The 16,533-nt window shown below is 37.8% G+C and overlaps 1 protein-coding gene across 1 annotated transcript in view; it reads right to left on the reverse strand.

The window, feature by feature from the left end:
- Positions 1–557: 557 nt before the first annotated feature.
- The window catches only part of ACSBG1 (acyl-CoA synthetase bubblegum family member 1), a 30,004-nt gene continuing 14,028 nt past the window's right edge, over positions 558–16,533 (reverse strand). The window contains exons 3-14 of the mRNA XM_032194640.1: positions 15,802–16,019; positions 15,454–15,542; positions 14,588–14,708; positions 13,602–13,682; positions 10,723–10,872; positions 8,276–8,452; positions 7,372–7,553; positions 6,070–6,303; positions 5,359–5,576; positions 2,591–2,730; positions 1,778–2,024; positions 558–1,091 (exon numbers count right to left, since the gene is read on the reverse strand). Of these exons, the coding sequence (XP_032050531.1) occupies positions 1,015–1,091; positions 1,778–2,024; positions 2,591–2,730; positions 5,359–5,576; positions 6,070–6,303; positions 7,372–7,553; positions 8,276–8,452; positions 10,723–10,872; positions 13,602–13,682; positions 14,588–14,708; positions 15,454–15,542; positions 15,802–16,019 (1,934 nt within the window). The 3' untranslated portion in view covers positions 558–1,014. The remainder of the gene's footprint in view (positions 1,092–1,777; positions 2,025–2,590; positions 2,731–5,358; positions 5,577–6,069; positions 6,304–7,371; positions 7,554–8,275; positions 8,453–10,722; positions 10,873–13,601; positions 13,683–14,587; positions 14,709–15,453; positions 15,543–15,801; positions 16,020–16,533) is intronic.

The following is a 16,533-nucleotide window of genomic DNA, read 5'->3' on the forward strand; positions in this document are numbered from 1 at the left end:
AGAGGATGTTTAAGACTGATCATGGAACTTTCATAGAGAAAATAGCCTGTTCTGCAAGGTGTTTTTTGTGGTTTTGTTTTTAAATCAAGAATTGTTGTCTCTGTTGTTGTTTGTTCTTATAACTCTGCCAAATATTACTTACTACCTGACCCTTTAGCCCTTCATGTGATGTGATTTATATTTTATAAGGGGAAGAAGAAATACAGTTCCCCTTTGTAAGCATTAGTAAAACTTTCCTTCTAAATATTTTTGCTTTAAAGAGTCCTGTGAACTCTTTAAACTACGATTTAGAACACAAACTTATTTTTATGTGAGAGCTCTTATATTACCTAGTTTGTCTTTCACTCTTAGAAAGCTATTCCCCCAACTTCTTGGAGTGCTTGTTTTTACGGGAAATAACACTTATTTCAACATGGATTTAAGAAGTGATGACCTCCTGCTTTCAGAAAAGTCTCACTGAAGTCTAGCCCTTACAGAAGAGTGTTGGTTAGGCTCCAAAATGGTATGCTCATGAAAATTTGCTTCTCCCTTGGACAGAAAAAAAGAGGCCTTGTGACTTTTTTTTTCTTTAATAATTATCTTTATCAGTGGAATGGTATAACAGTTTTGCTTAACACTACTGCTAACTACTGATCTACAGAAATAAAACATGAGCTACAGTGAACCTCCTACAGAACAACAACACAAAGGTAAATCACTGCATAAAGATTTTCCTTCTGTTTCAGTCTAGAGGAACTAATTAGTTATACCCACTTCATACATAACATGCAGGTGTCTTTAATCTTGTTCATTCAGGGCATAAAGTAAAAGCTGTATTAGAAAAAGGACACACTGTAGATGTTTCTATACGAACAGGACAAACTCTTATGTGAGTATCAGAAATAACTAAATGAATAGAGCAGTTTTCTAATGAAACTACACTACATAACAGAAACAAATTTTCCTTAATGCTTATGATTAGGAAATACTTTCTTTAGCTCACAGGTCTTCCTTAATGCTTGGATGAAAGACTTCTTACTCTTGATAGAAGGAGTCTACTTCTTTTCTGTATTTCTCAAGCACAGTGAGCCGTTTTAACTTCATTGTCGGACCTTAAGAGAAGACGTTAGTCACAGCAGCAGAAACAGAAACAAAAATTTTTTACTTTGTTTAAGCTTTGGTTCATAACATTTTCTACGGAAGAGCGTTGCATGGGAGAGTATCTACTTTGTTAGTGTAGATTTCTGCTAAAGGAGAAGCAATTGTATGTAAGGTTGCCTCCCTCTAGTGAGCACTTCAAAGGCAAGTGTGGATAAGGGAGTGATATCTGACTACTTTCAGGTGTCCTGTTGCCTGCCCCGACCCCGAAACTAATTAAAAGGCTGACAGTTCTGAAACCTTTTAAACAATTCCCAATTTATTCAAAAAAGCCTGTGTTTGGGGCTCTGTCAGTCCTTCACTTTATCCTCCATTTTTTGTTAGGATGACTTTTTGGTATCATTACTGTAAATTATTAATACTTTAATGCATAAAGAATTACCTAGAATTGCTTAATTGCCCTAAGCAATGTCAAATTTAGTCACAGAATTGTATGCACGCTAAATGACCATGTTTGCTGTAGATATGTACACACATCAAAAACTCCAGGTTTTGTAGTCTGTGAAATGCTGCATAACTTTTTTCTTTTCCATCTATTGCTTGTACCCAGAATGTGGCATGTGAAATTGGATTTGAATGCTCTTAGATCAGCAGCCCCATTACAGTGTGTGCTCATTAGGATAAAATCAACAAATCTTACCTAGTTCTCCCCCAGAAATGGAAAAATCTCTTGGCAGAACTATCCATTTTTGAATACAATGAACCCTATTTGTAGCACTCATGTTGACTTTGTTGATTCCCTCTTGAATGGCCTGGTAGATTGCCTGATCCCTTGTAGCTACTATCTCTGATACTTTAGTGGCTTTACTACCAGTCTTCTGGCAGAATTCTCTAGCTTCCTCAGTGAGGTGGTCAGTGGGATCTGATGTATCTGGGTCCAGTACACTCTAGAATAGCAGATGAAGAAAATCATCAAATGCTCATTCTTACAAGGCATTAAATGTTTATTAAATCAATGATCATTAAATGATCACGTTCTCTCCAGCTTTTAAGAATCAAAGCAGCCAAATACCAACACCAAAATATTATTTAAGCCTGAAAAAGCAGAAATATCTGTCTACAGATGGTAATGCTTTATTTTCTTTCTACTTAGCTATCAAATGCAAAAAAAAAAAAAAAAAACACAAAAAAACACTTAAAAGCAGAAGACATGAACAGACTCGAAACACGTCAATTAAAATATGTCTAATGACCTTGAATTTCTACCAGACCTACTACTTATTTCATCATTACAGAGGAGCATTTAGCTCAACACTGCACGTCATTGTATCATCTAACCATAACAAGTTCAAATCATGATGACTTGGTCTGTAGTTCCCATGCATTTTTTTTTTGTTTAACCAATGCCCTCCTATCAAATTTTGTGTCTTTCTGCCAATGGTTCACAATCCTCCTCATTTTGTTAGGTGCAGGTATAACAGTTTCACTGATACGAGTATTAAAACTAACGTACTTTTAGGGTCAACAACATGGACAAAAACTTCTTTTTGTCTCCAATCACCATGGCATTACTAACAATTGGGAGTTCTTTTTTCACAGCATCTTCAATTGGAACTGGAGGCACATTTTCACCTCCAGCTGTAATAATCAAATCTAGGAGAAGAAAAAAAAAACACAAACAAGGGCTATTAGTTGAATTCAAATAAACTCTAAAGAACAGGTTAATTCCTGGATGGATCCACATTTCTTATTCTGACATGCAGAAATTCATAGTTTTCAAAAAGAACCAAACCTATTAAGTTGTTAGTATGATTCTCTTCAAAATAGCAATGCTGATAATTTTGAGTATGCGCTCAGATTTTCAATTCTTCCTCCACGTAACACGTTTGCTCCCATGTACACACAATGCAAACTCCATTATAACAAGCTCCAGATACAGAATAGTTCAGTTAGGAGACCTTCAGAGATCATCTAGTCCAACTGCATATAGGATAATATATTTTTATACAATCCAGTAACCGTTACGTCTCATAAGTTGTATAACACATACCTTTTATCTGAGCAGTCATCTCTTCCCAACTAGTGTAGGATTCATTCTTTATTTTACTGTTGTTGGCTCACCAAAAAGCAAGTTCATGGTTAACATCATATTTAATTCTTAGAGTCACCAACAGGGGCCAGACAAAAGCAAGTTACTACTACATGAAGGCTCCACAGAAGCAACATGGAAAGAAGGGAAAGGAATGTGAGGAGGGAGAAGTCAAGATCTGGGAGAGGAAATTCACAGCGGAAGCAGTCATTCCTGCCCTACTCTTGACATGAGAGGAGTATAATGACAGACTGGAATCTTAGTATTTTTGAGGTTTGTAAACAATGGTAGGGATACTGGCCATTGACAAGGGCATGTGTAACTATTTGAATGCATTCATTCTGAAGTATAATACACCTATTTACTGAAATTTTCATGACTGAGAATTATCCTAGTAAGTTTCAACCCTGTTTTCATTACACTGTTGAGTTCTCCCTGCCCTCAAATAGTCTTGGCAGGGTTTTAATAAGTAACATGCTTCAAGAAATAAATAACACAGGGCAATGGCAGACCAGTCCTTTGTGTAATAATGCAGATTATATATGAAAGATTGGGTTGATTCCCAATCCACTGCCAGTGATAAAAGAATTTAGATGCAATCAACGGAATATGACACCCTTTCAGCACTCACACGTGTTCTTTACCATCTCTACTGCTCCTGAACAGCAATGATCAGAAATAACTCCCAATCCGTACTCCACATTCTGGTAAGGAGTACACATTCATCTCATAATTACAAATGTTATTTCTCCCTAGTCAGCACAGTGAGTGCATTTGAGGAAGCATGACTTGTGTTTATAGAAAGAGAGATTTCTGCCAAACCACATAAACACAACAAAGTTGTTGTGTATCCAAACTTGTAATGTTTTCTTTTTATTTCCTTTCCTTTTGCCCTAATGCCATTTTTTTCCTAGTTTTTCAATCTGAAATGTCAGCTTTTTCCCAGCTGATCAGGAAAACTGTAATAATCGTAATAACTTTTTGCACAACTATACAGATATTCCTGTATGGGCTCCTCTAGCAAAATCTTGGTGCTTTGCAACTTCTCTGGACCTCAGATATCAAAAAGCAACTTCTACTGTTTCATGCTTAATATAATGAGTCCTAAAACTTGTAAGAACCAATCAACCAAACAAAGAAGTCACTAAAAGAAGAGTTTCTTTACTACCTTCTATTACATTTTACCTTATTTGGACTTGGATTTAAAACTTGAATGAAACTGGACAGATGCTTATTTTATCCCAGATGTATCCTACCCTGTAATTTAGAGTAATCGTTATTAGTTCAACAATCAAGGAAGATGCGAGTGCAACACAAATGTTATGACAGAATGAGACTAGAAGATGTTAATAACTACCTGAAAGAAAAATGGATCAGATGAGAAAGCAAATTAAAATCAAGGTAACTGTATTTGGTGCAGGCTATTAATAGCATCTACTGACGTCCTGATGCCTAATAGGCCACTGTTATGACAAATTCACTCATCCATGTTCTCTCCCTAGTGATTCATCACATATTCTAAGATGATGGTTACTCAGTTTTTAAATCTTCTTCTGTTATGTCTACCATGACAAATCTCACTCTACAAACACACATTTTGAAAAAGTGCTTCCACAGTACCAACAACCAGTGTTATTCAAGCAAGACTTCAAGCTATATACTGTAATAACACCCAGGTTTATTGCTTTAGCTCTCCCCTCCACTTTCAAATTTCAATAGTGGCCTCTGCAAACAAATTGCCTAAGGCATCAGAAGAACCTAGCTCTGACCTACAGCAATAGCTTTTATATAATAGAGGGCTGTCTCCTGTTACTGTCTAAATATTCTAATGTGTAATTACGACAACTGGGCAAGATTCAAAGGAAGAGCTTAATGGACCATTAGAATCAAAGACAACACATTAAACCTGCATTATTATTTTATATGACTTAGTAATCATGAATAAGGGCCTGGGAAATGAAAAGCCTCATTGTAGGAACTGAATTATCCCCACCTATCACAGATTAGAGGGAAACCTTCCCTAAACGAAGTATGCCACAGTTTCATCATAGGAAAGTTTATTTTTCTTTCCTGTTAGATAAATTCTGCTGGCATTAAAAGAAAAACACTTATTTAGATGCACCACATCTGATATATGACCGAACAGTGATGAATAGTTTACTACGAATATGATACAAGATTTTGCTTATTACCTTTAATTCTTCCAGTGACATAGAGAAAGCCATCCTCATCTAGTTTTCCTAAATCTCCAGAATGCAGCCACCCATCCTCATCAAATGCTTCTTTTGTTTTGTCTTCCATATTTAAATAACCCATGAAAACAGTCCTTCCCCAGAAACAGATTTCTCCATTGCCTTCTGTGTCTTCATTCACCAATTTCACCCTGCAGCCAGGTACTGGTTTTCCACAGCTATTGGGGAAGAGCAGCAACACACACAGGGAACACAGAAATACTAAATTTAATATTGGCAGGATATCTACAATACCAAATCCCTGAATGTATCAATGTATTAGTGTCAGTTTTTAAGTCGTGTATCTTGCCTTGTGCTTCCTGTTCCCCCCGCCCCCCCCCCCCCCCCGCCTGCACTGTACCTTTAGGCATAAAAATACTTTTCTCTTTGAGGCCTCATATTTGAAAGTTATCCTGCCATGGGCCAGGGCTATGCTACACGTCTGATTTAATAACTATGTCCTGCATAAAATGCTTTAGATCACTTTCAGTGCTCTTGATTTGGCATGCTATGGAGGAAATGTGTTCAATTTCTGACTTGAATGTTTTGTCTCCCAAACTCACAACAGACTGGCAATGCGTTGAGAGAAAGTAAGTGGTAAGATCATTGCTGAACTCAGCGAATACTTTTCTCATAATGAAATATAACACATAAAATTAACTATAAAATTACCTGTGCTGCCTGTAATTATATGGCCCAGACAGGCAATGTGGGCCTGTGGTTTCACTCATTCCATAGGCCTCATATAAGGTGATGTTCAGACCCAAGAAAAAATACAGTGTTTCTGTATTGAGTGGAGCAGCACCACAAAAGTGCTTCTGACAGCAAGAAAAACCCAGAGCGTTGCGTATTTTAGCAAGCACCAAGTAGTCTGCTAACCTTGTCCAAAACTGCTTTAGGTCACTGCTGAGTACAAAACACAAAAGAGGAAGAGATAGTAGTAAGTCAGAGGAACCAACAGAATTTCCATAACAAAATCAGATGCAAGTTTTGTTTAGAGATATATTTGCCTTTTGGTTTTGTATGTTGACAGAAGTCACATCAATAAGAACAGGAAACTTATTTCTCCTTGCTTCATTTATTTAGTGTCTTTCATTGCAAGTGAACTTCAACTCCTAAGATGTCGGAATACTGCAAATTGAAAAAGAGGCTACAAAAATGTACTGCATAAGACAAAGTTCTGGTATTCCTGATTTTTTATCAGTTAAATGAATATTTGAGAAACACTAAAATCTGAAATTTACACAACTTATCTGAGCAGTTGGAAGATCAGACAAGGAAATCAGTACCAATGTGCAGTACCTTTGGAAATTCCATTTTCAGTAAGTAATTTCACACTTCATATTTCACATTTTAAGAACTTTGGAACTGTGAATTAAGTTAATATTTGAATTTATGCAATATTCAGTATCTGTGCACTCTTATCCAGGAAAATACCTGTTATTCAGAACAGACTATTTATTTATTGCTCACAGAATTCAGGGGGTTGGGATAGTCCCTGAGTTTGTATCACAATGAGGTATTCTTGCTCCCATGGTGCATACTCCAAATTGTCATGAGAGAGTTTATGTTTGGGCTGTCCTCAAAATGAGAATTTTCCCCTTCTCACACAGTTCCTTCAAATTCATGCCCTTTCTTCATACCAGTATCTAGTACTTGCACAGTCACATGGTAGGCTGGACCTCACCCAGCTGAAAACTAGCCAGTTCAACTCACAGAAGACACAGAGTTCAGGGAGGTGTTAGTGGAAAAACATCCTTGGAGAAGATGGAGGGACCCATTTAACAGTCACTTGGGTTTATGATTAGCTTATTGTAATTGATAACTATATCCTCCCTCTTACATTATATTTGCAGTGTTGCTAGGCCAAATTTTACCTGTTTATATTTCGAGAGTCTCACTGAAGCTTGGTATTTCTTTTAAGCAGACAACTACTTCTGGGATGATGGAGATCTCACTCCTAATAATACTTACCTGCTTGAGCAGTTCAGGTTTCTCTCTAAGCTAACTGACATAGCCCATGACAGCATTTTCCTCTTCAGAAATCCTGACTGAGCAGAAGCATCCTTCAACTTCTCCATGATTTTCTCCCACACTCTAGGAACTCCCATGTGAGATGTTGGCCTCACTTCTTTTAGTGTGTTGATCAAGCTGCCCTGTTAAAATCATTTCAAAACATTGCAAAAGGTCCACATCAGTGAAAAAGAGGTTTGGTGATACAGTCTGCATCTTGCAATAACAATATGTAGAACATACTAAACATATAGGATATGAACAAGGACTGCTGAACCTATTTCAATCAGGTATACTCACTAACATGGATCTGCTCTTACACATCAGGGGAAGCATGTACTCCAAAAGGAAAAAACACAGGTGGTTTAGTTCCATCTTCCTCCCTTTCTCCCCCCAAAATCTTATACTTCTTCTGCATTAGAGGCACACTTCTGCCTTAATTAAAGCTTACAGACCTGGACTACCAAATATGTATACATTCAGAATATTTTGAGTATAAATTGTTAAGTTAGCTGTTAAATTACAGAAAACACTGGAACTAAGATCTACACAGTCTCTGTTGTATCATTTATGCATTTATGAGCTTTTTGTGGGGGTAGGTAAGGGACCAGTTCCAGGTACACTCTTCTTATAGCAGTTTATGGACTCATAACTACAAAGAGACTCTTTTCTATGCGGTTTCGCCACATGGGTAAATGCAGTCCAGGGCACTGCATCTTGAGTCTAAAGGATTTTAGTTTTCCATAATTCTTAAAATAACGGACTCTCCATCTTCTGCACCTCTTCAAAAAACACATTTCCTCCTTTGGATGTTTTCTAAGATGAAAAAATGCAAGGTTAATCAGGTGCAATGCAAGGCAGATACCTTGAGAGCATCTGGCTCAGCAAAGTAAACTTGTTCTCCCCATTTGATTCCAGTCCACAGGTCATATATCTGTGCAGCTATGTGGCTGAGTGGAAGATAACTGACTATGGACTCTTGTTGGACCTCTGCAGGTTGCATATCTCCTGCTCTGCTGCAATGTGCTGATGTCCAAGTTATCTATTTAAATAAAAAATAAACAAATTAGATTTGTTTTTTTTCTTTTAACACAAACTAAGCATCCTTATGCTATGCCAACAAACCTATGACAAGTCTGCTTACAGAAATTGCTGAAGACACTTCAATCTTTAACAACATACCAGATGGCCATTCCTCTGGTGCCATCCAGCCAAAAGCAAGATGAACTCATCTAGTAGCAACAACAGCCTGCAGATAACAGAACTAAATGCAGTCTTTCTGCTGCCTGACCTGCTGTGAACACTACCAACTCCCCAGGTCCTGGTGGTGCACTAAGTAAGGCAGCTTCAGCCTGGATGGACAAGAAAACTGATCAGCCCCTTCATTTGCAAGTCTCCTACTGTGCACGCTTTCTATCTAGCTGGCACTTTTCACCAGTGTATGTCTATATGTTTACCTGAAAGAGAACAATAAATACTCAGTGATCAGTGAGCTCACAGGACAGTTGAGTATCTGCAAGAAGCTCATCACATTGTATTGATCACCACATGATTAGCAGCTGTATCCTGTTCCTCTGGAAGTCTCTGGGAGATTCACCACAGTGGTTCACAAGTGACATCCACACACACACCTCCCATAAGCAGAGCTACATATGTGAATAATGGTTAAGATTCACTGCTTGACTTCTTAGTGAAACTGTGTTTCCCCCTTTTCTTCCCAGTTCTTTATGTCAGAAGATGCAGCCGAAGGATGCTAAATACACATATATTCATTAACAGAATACAGTATATGCAAGATCCACAAATATGTGTGATGGTAAGAGGAAAATAAATATACACATATGCATAGCAGAAAAAGAGGAGATGGCTTTTTCAGAGTAGTCTAATCTAAACTGGGTAGGATAGGACACACAAAAAAAGTTACTCAGCACAGCAGGGAAAAGATATAAATCGTGCAATACCTGCTCTCACGGTATGTTCCAGCCAGTTGCTTTTCTTCAAAATAAATTTCAAGGTTAACATGAGAGTAGGTTTGGTCTAAAAAAATAGCAATTCTCCAGAAAAGCTTTTAAGGAGCAGCATGCTGTCAGGACAGGCCACTCCAAATTTAGGTGGCAGCATTGGTCAAGGAGCTATTGGAGAGTTAAACACAGTAGGCAGAATGGGATGTCTTTGAAATGTAGATATATTGATTGCTTATCCTCTTTATCCTCCAAAGCCTCACAGCATGCAGGCATGCTCACAGTAGATCTCTGTGGGTGCATATGACTGACTCAGCATTGGTTTTACAGATGGACAGTGGCAAACTTCTTTTGACTAAAGAAGGCAGCAGCAGTTACAGGCAAGGAGTGTTTTCCACTGTTGGTCAACATAAAAATAGCCTGTTTGTGATCATCAGCCAGAAATAGTTTGGCAGCTAACATGGAAATGACACCAGACTCCTTTGAGACAGAAGAGCATGGAATTTGCAACGTCAGATCAGTCTTTTTGTCTATCGACTACACTATGTTCTCCCTCCAGATATCACTGTGCTGATTCCCTACATTTGGGTGAATTGCTCGCTATCTGTAATAGTTTCTGCATTCTTCTAAGAGGAGAGGTGACAACTTAGGCCAGCCCTTTCACAGACTAAGTGTTCAGAGAGGCTCTCTACCACTTCCCACTCCTGCTCAGCCACTTTCAGTAAAATAAATCAACTACAGTCCAGATCTTAGCTAGTAGACCTCTGTGGAGACCCATTTTTGCAGTTGGCTTTGCTGTTCTCCATCAGTAGGCAATTTACTATTCACAACAATACAGCTAAAGTGATTATGAGTACTTGAGTACTAGGACTAAAAAAAAAAAAAAGAAAAAGTAAAATTTGCAAAAGTAGTCTGTCTCAGGCTCTTCTTACAGCAGCTGGCTGATGCATATGATTTGTTTTAAGATGACAAAACATCACTAAAATGTTATGGCTATATATAAATTATTGCAGAAGTAAAGTACCGTATCTCACAAACAACCCAGCAAGTAACAAAACACATACTCATAATCTACATTCAAATTTGTGAAGTGCTACTTAGAATGTAGTTTTATTCTTCACTGTGCTTAAACATAATCAAAATCAGATGACTCCATTTTGAATATTGCTTTGTAGTACACTACCCATGTTGCAAAACCAGGGGAATTTCAATGCTCTTCTATTATGCACCAGTCATTTAAAAAACAAACAAACAAAACAAAACAAAACAAACAAACAAACAAAAAAAAACAGGAATAAGTATCCTCATACTTTGCTATTTTTATACTAAAGGAGGAGTTTAAATTACATACATTGTCATGACTCAACATGGCTCCTTTTGGCTTCCCAGTTGTTCCGGACGTATATATTAGTACACAGCATTGATTCGGCTTTTGGGAGTTAATAATATCATCCAAAGTAGCATCAGGTATGTCATCTCCCAAGTCCAGAAACTCTTCCATCTAGAGCATGTAACAGAAAATAGAGGGTATTGTGAACCTCCTTGCAAGTGGAAAAGATGCAGCACCTTACCAGCCTAAAAAGAACGGCAGAAAAAGTTTAGTGCCTTACTCTGAACACATTTCCAAAACAAGTTTACTTCAGGTCTTGCCCATGGAAAGAACATAAGACTAGTGTATAACTTCACGTGGAAAATGCAAACAGACTGTCTGAAATTATGCTGCTACATGTCTTCCCCGTGCCTATGAAGGGAATGGTAGTCCCATTCTTCATCTAAGACAGATATTATGTACAAGTCATAGAGGATAAAATTCTGTTACTATCTTACACCTAGAAGGACTGTGATTCTTATTGAAAAGAATCTGGATCTACATTTTAAGAGCACACTTATGATATTCAACTTATAATTCACCGTTCTTGTACCTAACTATATAAAGCAAAAGAATGAAAGCTTCTGTGCAAAAGCATTATCATCTAGATGTGTGAGTGCTTGCCCAAATTCCCTGCTATTTAATAGCAAACAGAACATATAATGCTGGTCACAATCTCCATTCAGATTTGGCTCCATCTAGAATGAGCTAAACTTTTCATGATGGTGGACTTCTGTGCAGCACAAATTGGTCCCAGAAAAATGCTGAGCCTGATCGTCTATATTTTACTGGTCGTTCTCAGATGCATCTACCACATGCACCTGATATCCTGCTAGGTATGCCACTGATTTCAATGCAATGAAAACTAGGGTAAATAAAAATTAGTCAATAACCCAAGAGTCAATTTCCCATTGAGATCCAATAATTCAACCAGTGCTACAAAACTGTATTATCCAAGAGCAAGATGCAGCACCTCTGTTCCACAATGATTTCTTGGAGATATATCTAGGACCACAGAGTAATGAAGAAGATGATGCAAAGGACAGCAGAGGTTAACACCTCCCCTTGTGCATGTTCATTCCTTCCTTCCTCTGCTCTTTGCTAGTGTGCTACTAAGGTTACAATAGTTAGCCTCTGTGGCACCCAGACTTCCTTTTCTTGGGTAGCAACACTGTCCTAGCATTCTGCTAACCACCAGTGACAAGCTTCATACGTTCTTCCACCATATCATCTCTCTGGGAAGAGGGGGAGTACAAAGAATAGCTCCATAGCAAGAAAGGATTCGTCACATATTATCTCTTCCCACACAATACAGCCATATCTATTTCACCAGCTCCTGGAAAGTCTGGAGGTGTCAAGGGCGTAATTGTTTCTATGTGACTTATCATTTGCTCCTGTTTCCCTGACCTTACTGTCTTCTCATACCAGAATGCGTTAATCACTTGTGCATCTGTTGCCCAGGCTTTATTTACTGAACAGTACCTGCAATAGCGAGTGTTCCCTGTTTGGGAGTATGAAAGGTACAAACAGCCACACACATTACTGAGTGCATTTGGCATCTGGTAACATGCGCTGATAAGAGAACTAAAGCTTGGCCCCTACTGCAGCAACTGCTCATTACATCTCCGCTGTCAACTTGTAACATAAATCTCTTTCATCATATGTCATGTGGTTTGGGTGCCTTGCTTTCCATCCAAGTTATAAAACCATTTCTGCCTTTGGTGATTTGATCTCCAATTTTTCCTTTACACAATATAAACTAAGGCAACTGTCAAGACTTTCTCAAAGCTACCCTTCTCCATTGAGAAAATGTGTCCAACCTGGCACTTGAACAGGGCGGTTTTCTGATGTATCTTTCAGTAACAGAATAAACCATGCATTACTTCGCTCTTCCCAAATTCTCAAGCATTTAGGCTTCAGCAACAGAATGTTGTTCCAGAATTAACTGCTAGCCTTATTCCTTTTACTATGAAATATAAGTAGCAAAAAAGTAACATTTTTATTATACTGGGATGTAAAGCATACTCCATACTGATATGTACAGTGTTGTAACACTGGTTACTGTTTATAAACAGTTTATGAAATTAAACACAGCATAAGTATTGCTATGCTGTTCCCTCTTCATTAAGAGTTTTTTCAGACTGGAATCTGATAATCAGAAGCCAACTAAAAAAGATAGTCATGTAATAAGACTACAAAACCTATTTTCAACATATTGAAAAAACATTTTTACAAAAAACAATTCCTAACATTTCTTAAGTGCTGGACTTATACGACTCAAATTTCTGATCCCGTATTTGTCCCTTTTTCAGCTTTCTTTTTTTTTTACCATGCGACCCGTGGATTCTGGACATGCTAAGAAAATGCGCTCTGCTTTGTGTAGCTTGTAGTAATTTCTTTTCACCTGTTGCCTGACACCAGAAATATTTGGTGCAAACATGATGCAACTATCACCAGTAGAAGTACAGACATTTTCATGTCCTTGGATCCAGTGTAACCACCCACAATGCAACTTTCGCTACAGCCAGTGTACAACTTATTTTTAATGGTTTGAGAGTACGTATTCCCACCTGAAGCCTACAGGTGTCTTGTTAATCCAGTTAAGGCAAAAAAAAAAAAAAAAAAAAAAAATTACAACAAAAGACAGTCAAGCAAGGTAACTTTAATTTTAAATGTCAAGCATCAAAAATCAAGTTACACTTAAATTCAATAGAATGCACACTCATGAAGCTTGTGAATGCTTTTGCTGGAAGACAGCAATGCATTCTGAATGGCAGACATTCCACAGATCAAACATAGCAGAAATTCATTAAATAAATAATATCCTAATAATTGTAACTCTGTTCTAGCATTTCACATACCGTATACAGATTTGGACATCCCTCTGGAATGGAGTCCTTGTACAGCACAACTGCTTTCAAGTGTGGCAAACGATTCCAGATCTGTTAGGTTTTTTTAAAAACAAATTTATAATTTGTTATTCGTATCTTGTGTTTTTCCCCACTGAAGTGCTGCCAAAACTGTAATTGGGTTGACAGTCAGAAGAAAGCTCCTGTTTCCCTCCTCCCTCAAGTATTCTCCCCTAAACTCACAACCAACTGGCTCAAAAATAAAAGAGGGGGAGGAGGAGATGCTACACAGTCTGCTAATCTGCTAAGTCTGGTTTCAGTCAAAAGACTTAAATTACACCAAAAAGGTTCGTCAGTATCCTTTCTCTTATTGCATCAAAGGACATATCAAGGAACATTCAAGCTCAAGCTGAAAGTTGACCATAGCTCCTGTGGTTCCTAATAAAGATAGAAGAAACCACCTCAATAAAAACTGTTAAACTGCTAAAAATAAATAAATAAAATGTTTTATCTTCCTAAAAGAGAAGAGAAAAAAAAAAAAAAAAAAGGAAGCAATTTGCATATTTTAAGGATAAATAAAAATATAAAGCTGCAGGCTTACAGTCTTTCTCTGCTTTGGATGGCCCTCAGAGAGCATTAATTTCATTCAACTTTGTGGGACCCAGTGGCTCACATATATCTTTGACTTAATCACAGAACTGAAGTGATCAGTCTGTGCTTTTACAAATGGAGTGGCTTGGTGATAGCCACTATGCATATATCATTAGAAGGATAACAAGTTACACTTTTTTTTTTTTTTTCTGAAAGAAGTAAAACTGAAATAATAGCTCCAAAAAACCCTCAGATGGATACAGCAGTGTTTACCACAGCTGATTTTTCCTATTTCTAGAAAGAAACATGTATGAACCAAATCTCTTGAGCTCTACAATTTCTATTCTTCTATGTTGATGACAGCATAGCCTGGTACTTGGTCAATGAATTTTTGAGCCACTTCATACCTGCATTATCTTGTCCAGTTGTTTCTGATTTTCCACAACTATGATGTTGGTTTTGCTGTCATAAGCAATGTAGTGGCAGGCCTCTGGTGAATTGGTTGTATATATTCCTGTGACAATTCCTCTACATCCAAAATTATATATTAGAAGATATATTTATATACACACATACATGCATTTAACATCCAGAAAGAGAGTAAGAGATCACATGAAAGATGAAAATATGAGGATGTGGAGGTACACATCAGTACAGCTATCATGTTTGTTTCAAGTATTTGGATATACTTGGATGATATATGCAAAATAAATCTCTGCACTCCATGCAGTAGGAGATGCTGTAGGCTAGGATTCATTATTTTAGCCTACTTGAGGCTACAGGGGAGTTAGCTCAATAAGTGGTAAAACAAAACAGAACAAAAACCACCATGTGCTCTTTCTGTTCAAGCTGCACACAGATACCAGTTTGAATTTCAATGGCACAGAAACAGACTAAGAGGTCAAATCCAAATTGTAACACGTATCAGGACAGAAGGAATCAGGCTAGTGAGTATTTTATCTGTCACTTCATTCACTTGAAGATATCATGTATCACTGACATAAAGCTGGGAGTGTCCTCTGTATCCTACATCTTCCAGTAAGAGAAGATACGTGACTGTCACAATTAAGTCCATAGCAAACAGGTTCAATTTATGAGTGTCTGGACTATTCCAGATACACTCAAAGCTACGAGACTCCAGTAGGTTGCTGAATAGGCTAATCAGCTGCAGCACAACTTCCAGGATGTGACACCAAATAACCATTTGCTACATTTCTAAACCTTGCACAACTGAAACCTTGAAATCCCTACACAAAAGGGAAGCAAATCCTACCCAGCAAAAACAGCTCCAACAGCTGAGATGAACCATTCCGGAGAATTAAATCCAAGGATTGCTACGCTGTGGAATCGTTCAAGACCAAGCTAAAAAGTAATAAGCATGAAGTTATACAATAGAGGCATGTTGGAGAGAAACATACAGCACAGTTTTTATTTTTTGTCTTAAGACCTCATGATGAACTTTGTACCTATGCCTGAATGAAACAGTGGCATTTACCTGCAATGACGGAAATATTATCTCTTTGACTGAAAACAATTTTAATCATCATTTATTTATTTATTTATTTATTTATTTGAGGAGACAGAGGGAGAAAAGGGAATTGGTTGTGTTTTCCGTACCTACCTTCAAGAAGCTCTTGGCTGCTTTCCTGGAAAGGCAATAATACTCTGAAAAAGTTATCTTCTCCCACTTTCCATTCTTTCTGCTGGCCAAAGCATTAAGAGATCCATATTTTTCTAGGCTCTCCTTGAACATCTGATGAACTGTTATGGGAGTCTGCGGACATGAGTTATCTATTCTCAGTCTGACTCTGCCATCAGCAAAGGAAGTCCACAAAGTCTCTGGAAAATAAAGCATTTTCTAGGTATTCTCCTAGTGAAAAATACTGTGTGACTATACCAAAAGATAAGAGGACTGAACATAATTCCATCGATTCCCATCTTTTGAGAAAAGGGCTTTCCAGTTTTATAACTTTAATGAATATTCTATGTAGATAGAAAACTATTTCTTATACTTTGTTCTGTGTCTTGAATAGAAGTGCTAACATCGTTCAGAATTATGCTGATCTTCCATGGTACAGGCACACCACCAGTTTGTGAAGACTGTTCATGCTCAGCACAGCACAATCCACTATCCCTTGAGCTAATGGAGCAGCTCCTGAAGCAGAGGGCTATGTGGCAATCTGAAATCCCTGTTCCTGCCCAGCATCCCAGCTTCTTTTGCTCATCCTAGCCCTTTCTTCCCCTCTGTTCTACCCAGCTGTTCTGCTCTATCCTGCCCCAACACCCCCCCCCCCACTGCTTTCTACAGTTTTTTTCCTGTGGTCATCTGCCCTATGTTCTAGTATATCTATCT

The sequence above is a fragment of the Aythya fuligula genome, chromosome 11 (genome assembly GCF_009819795.1).
Source record: "Aythya fuligula isolate bAytFul2 chromosome 11, bAytFul2.pri, whole genome shotgun sequence".
In the NCBI taxonomy this organism is placed as follows: domain Eukaryota; kingdom Metazoa; phylum Chordata; class Aves; order Anseriformes; family Anatidae; genus Aythya; species Aythya fuligula.